We start from the raw sequence: 6,139 nt of genomic DNA on the forward strand, positions 1-6,139 counted from the left end.
GTTTTTCCAGAAACACTTGTGTACCCTGAACCTTGGCATTGGGAGAGCAAGTTCTCCAGGCCCTCCTGAGATCCGTTTGGGTCGAAAGGAGCCTCTGAAGGGGACTGTCCTGTGTCTGACCCAGCCCGCTCAGATCGCTACCACCACTTGGACTCGGAGGACGAGGAGGAAGTGAGTGAAGACGGCTGCCTTGAGATCCGCCAGTTCTCTTCCTGCTCTCCCAGATTCAGCAAGGTACCGCTGAGGCAGACCCAGACCGGGGAGGGACGGGCTGGAGAACTGGGAGAAGAGGACCTGCCAAGGGACGTGCCCGGGGCAGGCTGCGGGAGGGGGTGATGGAGCCCCTCAGGGAAAGGAGGAGGAAAGGGCTGGGCCTGCACATGACCTATGTCTAGAACCACTCCAGCCCTGACCTACGGGATACCAGGGGTGAGGCCAGGCCAGCCCAGTGGAATCCCCTTTTCCTCGAATATTCACTGGTGTATACTGGGGAGCACTGGCTCAGATTCCTGCGTTTCAGGTGCAAGGGTACTTTTTGCTCCTTAGGGGTGTCTTCTGTGTCCACAGGTGTACAGTAGCATGGAGCGGCTGTCACTGCTCGAGGAGCGCCGGACACCACCCCCCACCAAGCGCAGCCTGAGCGAGGAGAAGGAAGACCGCTCGGATGGCCTGGCAGGGCTGAAGGGTCGGGACCGGAGCTGGGTGATTGGCTCCCCTGAGATGTGAGCACCCAGGGCTCACCAGGGTTGGCAGCACAGCCACCCATCGGTTGTCACCCATCGGTTGTCACCGATCAGGGGCACGATTCAGAGGCTGGGGAGGAGTGCTGGTGGCAGAGAGGGGGCATTCACAAGAATGTACCCCGAGGACTGTCTGAGAAGAGATCTGTGACCCCTGAGGAAGCCTGGGCTGGAGGAGGGAGACCCTGGGCCATTTCACTGTAGGCCTTGTCTTGCAGCTTACGGAAGCGGCTGTCGGTGTCTGAGTCATCCCACACGGAAAGCGACTCCAGCCCTCCGCTGACAGTGCGACGTCGCTGCTCGGGCCTCCTTGATGTGCCTCGCTTTGCTGAGAGCCCTGAGGAGGCTACCGGCACCCCCAGGAAGCAGCAGCAGGAGGGTGTGTGGTTTCTAACACCCCTGTCTGGAGAAGGGGCACCTGGGCCTATTCCTGAACGGCCCGTGGAGCAGCAGCTGAAGCTGGACGGGGATCCTGGTGGCCAGAGCGGTGGCTCTAGTCCAGGTGTGGCCCAGCAGGTGGCCAAAGGGCCTGGGCTGGACGATAGTGCAGGCAGGCAGGGAGGGGAGACTCAGCTGCATTGCGGGTCTCACTGCTCACTTGGGCCCACAGCCATGGAGACTCGGGGCCGTGGGACCCCACAGCTGGCCGAGGGAGCCACAGCCAAGGCCATCAGTGACCTGGCAGTGCGCAGGGCGCGCCACCGGCTACTCTCTGGGGACTCCATAGAAAAGCGCACAGCCCGCCCCATCAACAAAGTGATCAAGTCTGCCTCGGCCACAGCCCTGTCCCTCCTCATTCCTGCAGGTAAGGCCCCAGGGAGCTAGGACAGAACTCACGGGAAGGGCCTGTGGCAGGGGTCTGCACAGGCCACATGTGTCCGTGCACCGTATCTTGAGGAATAGGTGCCTGAGAGACCAGGTGGCACTTCCGTCCCTCTGTGCGAAACTAGACATCTCTGAAGGTGTGCACTGGTGTCTGGGATTCTGTGTGTGCGTCTCAGAAGGCAGGATATGAACCATGTCAGAAGTGCAGGCTCTGAGGCACAGAGCACATTTCAAATCCTGGCTTCATTACTAAATGACTCTTGACCTTGAAGAAGTTGCTTAACCCCTCTGAGCCTCAAGTTCCTCATCAAAAGCTGTGGATATATCAATAGTGGTAGCTCACGGGATAATTGTGATGTTTAAATATGTATGAAGAGCTTACATGGTCCCTGATACATCTAAGTAAACACTCAGTAAATGCTAGATGCCATTCCCCATCGCCTCCTGGGGCCTGCGAGGGTCTGGGTACATGAGGGGCTTCGCTGCACAGAGGCTGTCGGGAAGACATGCCTGGGCTCAGGCGCTGTCTCCGGTTGGAGCTGTGTGGGGTCGATGGCCTGGACAGGGCTGGTCTGGGAGCGTGGCCAGGCCAGGGTCCCCTGATGCACTACTAAGTCCAGTTTCTCCTTCTCCAGAACACCACAGCTGCTCTCCACTGGCCAGCCCCATGTCCCCACATTCCCAGTCATCCAACCCGTCATCCAGGGACTCTTCTCCAAGCAGGGACTTCTTGCCAGCCCTCAGCAACTCCAGGACCCCCATCATCATCCACCGAGCTGGCAAGAAGTACGGCTTCACCCTGCGGGCCATCCGCGTCTACATGGGCGACTCAGACGTCTACACTGTGCACCACATGGTGTGGGTATGTCTGGCCGTCCACACCTATTGTCTCCCAGCTTCGTGATTCCTCAGGCCTCCCCTACTAGGGCCTGCCTGTCCCTGCCCCCCTCTGTGCCCACATTACTGTTGGGGGCCATGCTCAGGCTACAGGCCAGAACTGAGAACTGTTCTCTCCCGGGGCAGCACGTGGAGGACGGAGGTCCAGCCAGTGAGGCAGGGCTTCGTCAGGGCGACCTCATCACTCACGTCAATGGGGAGCCTGTGCATGGGCTGGTGCACACAGAGGTGGTGGAGCTGATCCTGAAGGTGAGTGCTGGGTGTGCAGCTCCTGTGGTCGGCCCAGCTTTGTGCGTCTGTGACCGGCCCTAGGGGAGTGGAGAGTCGGGCACACAGGCACCAGCACCTCACTGAGGACAGATGCGCATACGTGCGGAACGTGGGTGTGGCCATAGCAGTGAGTTTTCGCTGGAAGGCAGCATCCTCACTGACCGAGGCCCAGGTACCCTTCTGAGCTATGGGCAGGGCTGGAGGGCAGGACTGGTAAGCTGCTTCTCTACCTTCCCAAGCCCAACTACTTGAGCTCTAGTTGAAGCCATTTGCTAACCTGTGAGAAGGGGGGAAGACAGGTCTGTGGCTCAGACGTGTTGATGCGAGGACAATGGCTAGAGCTGTGGTCTGGCCACCCACGGTCAGGGACTGGGTCAAGAATGTGGCCACTGTCTTAGCCTAGACTCATGTTCTGTTCCCCAGAGTGGAAACAAGTTGTCCATTTCAACAACGCCCCTGGAGAACACATCCATCAAAGTGGGGCCAGCTCGGAAGGGCAGCTACAAGGCCAAGATGGCCCGAAGGAGCAAGTGGAGTCGGGGCAAAGATGGGCAAGAAAGGTGAGCCAGACTTAGCCCAAGGGTCTGCTCTTAGCCAATACATGGTGCTCGGGTGTGCTGGGGGCTGGCCCTGAGCCCAGTGTATGCTGTGCCCTGTGCAAAAGTCAGACAGCCTCTGACGCTTGTCTCTGCAGCAGAAAAAGGAGCTCTCTGTTCCGGAAGATCACCAAGCAGGCAACCCTGCTCCACACCAGCCGCAGCCTCTCTTCCCTTAACCGCTCCTTGTCATCAGGGGAGAGCGGGCCGGGCTCTCCCACACACAGCCACAGCCTTTCCCCCCGATCTCCCACTCAGGGCTACCGGGTGACCCCTGACGCTGTGCATTCAGGTAGGAAGGGCTCCCTGCAGATCAGAGGCACGATCCCTGGGAGGTACGAAAGCACCTGGGCCCTCTTGTGTTTTTCCCGCTGGTCCCACTCTGGAACTCTTATTCAGCCACCCCCTGAAAGATCCAGCAGTCTTGGTGAGGAGGTGACAGGGGTGGAGGGTGACTTCATTTCTATAGCCTGGGCCCTGGTTCACTGGTGGGGTAAATAACTTTGATGATCCTGGGACATTCCAGGGCTAAGCCCTGCTTTGCCACTCATTCATCTCTAACAGCTAACTTACTCTGCCTTTGTCTGTCCGTCCGTGCACAGTGGGAGGGAATTCATCACAGAGCAGCTCCCCCAGCTCCAGTGTGCCCAGCTCTCCAGCCGGCTCTGGGCACACACGGCCCAGCTCCCTGCACGGTCTGGCACCCAAGTTGCAACGGCAGTACCGCTCTCCACGGCGCAAGTCAGCAGGCAGCATCCCACTGTCACCGCTGGCCCACACCCCTTCACCACCACCAGCGGCCTCACCCCAACGCTCCCCATCGCCCCTGTCTGGCCACGGAACCCAGGCCCTCCCCACCAAGCTTCACCTGTCGCCTCCCCTGGGCAGGCAACTGTCACGGCCCAAGGGTGCGGAGCCTCCCCGCTCACCACTACTTAAGAGGGTGCAGTCAGCTGAGAAACTGGGGGCTGCACTTGCTGCTTCTGAGAAGAAGCTAGCCACTTCTCGAAAGCATAGCCTTGACCTGCCCCACCCTGAGCTAAAGAAGGAACTGCCACCCAGGGAAGTCAGTCCTCTGGAGGTAGTTGGGACCAGGAGTATGCTGTCTGGGAAGGGAGCACTGCCAGGGAAGGGGGTGCTGCAGCCTGCTTCCTCACGAGCTCTAGGCACCCTCCGACAGGACCGAGCTGAGCGGCGAGAGTCACTGCAGAAGCAGGAAGCCATCCGTGAGGTTGATTCTTCAGAGGATGACACTGACGAGGGGCCTGAGAACACCCAAGGTGTACAGGAGTCAAGCGTGGTACCTAACCCAGAAGTGGGCCAGGATCTACCCCTCAGAGAAGCAGGAGAGGGTGAGGAAGAAGATGCCCTCTTGCCTAAGGACCCCAGAATGGAAAGCCCTGGTGTCCCCCAGAGGAGGCTTGGCATCCCACAAGTCTTTGAGGAGGCAGCCAGTTCCTTGTCACTAGCGCCCAGCCTGGGTAGGGCTGGACCCACAGACCCCACTCCCCCTGAAAGCTGCTTGAAAGCCCAGCCCCTCCACACCCAGGCACTAACAGCACTTTGTCCCAGCTCGTCAGGGCCCACCCTAACCAGTGGCCCCACTGTCTGCTCCACCTCAGGAGAGCCAGGCCCTTGGTCCTGGAAATTCCTTATGGAGGGCTCAGAGGAGGCATCCTCAAGCAGAAAGGCAACAATGGAAGGCGGGCTGGTCAGCTCCCAGGATTTGGAAACCACAACTCCAGCCCACCCTGAGAACCTGTCTCCTAGGCTGGAGGGGAAGTCTTGGCCACCCAGCGCCCCTCGGCTAGCCCACCAACCTTGTGAGCTTCGTAGCCAAAGCTGGCTGTGGGAGCCTGAGTGCACACAGACAGAGAAAGGGGAGCCAGCCCTGGGCATCACCAAAGTGCCTGATGCCTCAGGTGACAGGAGGCAGAACATTCCATGCAGAAGTTGCCCCCTCACCCAGGAGCCTGGGCGCAGCCTGCTCCGGAGGGGCCGAGACCCAGGAGGCCCTCAAAAGCATCAGGACTTGGTGCTGGCACCCGATGAGCTTTTAAAGCAAACATAGCGGCTGTCTGGCATTTCTTGCCTTCAGACCTGTGTAATACATGCTCTTGGAAACCATCTTTGTCTTTTGCTTGCTGCTTTCCTTTAGTCAACACAAATGTACCACGAGGTCCTATGTCGCTGCTGATAACAGTGAGTGAGGCGGTTTCCACTATCAGGGAAGGGGCCTCTAAACCAGCTTGACTTCCCAGAAATTAATGACTTCTGAGTTCAAACCTGAAAGATAAGTGGTAGCTAGTGGTGTGCTAGATTAGAAGAGTAGAAATTGGTGTAAGAAATAATGTCCAGGCGAAAAGTGTAACACTTAACCATATTCCTGGTATATTCAAGGAGCCAAAAATAATTCAAAGTGGAAATGGGTCTAGATGACTTAGACAAAGGTCATAGATAATGATCTTCCAGGGATTTAGACTTTCTGTAGGTGATAGGGAATCCAAGGCCGTGGAGCAACTAATAATCCTGCTTTGGCTAGATCAGGGAACTCAGGTTTCAGATATTAACAAGATCATTAGCTTGAGCAGAGCCAAGATTAGAACCTAGGTCTCTTAACTCTTCCACATTGGAATGCCTCTTAACCAGAAAATGAAGGGGAAAGGTGTAGAGAGGTGAGTTGAACTTGGTACTTGGTGGACACCCAGAAAGTAACTGGATGAACAGGTCTGGAGCTCAGTAGAGGAATCTAGGCTGATGATAGAAAATTGAGAGCCATCAATGTAGCAATAGTGATACACTGAGGTGCAC

General features: G+C 57.6%; 1 protein-coding gene across 11 annotated transcripts in view; it reads left to right on the forward strand.

The window, feature by feature from the left end:
* The window catches only part of MAST2 (microtubule associated serine/threonine kinase 2), a 161,764-nt gene extending 156,309 nt beyond the window's left edge, over positions 1–5,455 (forward strand). For 6 of the 11 annotated variants that reach the window (XM_045859962.1, XM_045859951.1, XM_045859954.1 and 3 more), the window contains 9 exons: positions 125–234; positions 568–722; positions 959–1,242; positions 1,351–1,545; positions 2,201–2,427; positions 2,589–2,711; positions 3,156–3,292; positions 3,427–3,620; positions 3,931–5,455. In XM_045859962.1, the coding sequence (XP_045715918.1) occupies positions 125–234; positions 568–722; positions 959–1,242; positions 1,351–1,545; positions 2,201–2,427; positions 2,589–2,711; positions 3,156–3,292; positions 3,427–3,620; positions 3,931–5,399 (2,894 nt within the window). In that variant the 3' untranslated portion in view covers positions 5,400–5,455. Of the gene's footprint in view, positions 1–124; positions 235–567; positions 723–958; positions 1,546–2,200; positions 2,428–2,588; positions 2,712–3,155; positions 3,293–3,426; positions 3,621–3,930 lie in introns of all 11 variants that reach the window. The other 5 variants (XM_045859953.1, XM_045859956.1, XM_045859960.1 and 2 more) reach the window with 4 other exon arrangements.
* Positions 5,456–6,139: the final 684 nt, after the last annotated feature.

Source organism: Phyllostomus hastatus, unplaced genomic scaffold (genome assembly GCF_019186645.2).
Source record: "Phyllostomus hastatus isolate PE091 unplaced genomic scaffold, TTU_PhHast_1.1 phas_scaffold_182, whole genome shotgun sequence".
NCBI classification, from domain to species: domain Eukaryota; kingdom Metazoa; phylum Chordata; class Mammalia; order Chiroptera; family Phyllostomidae; genus Phyllostomus; species Phyllostomus hastatus.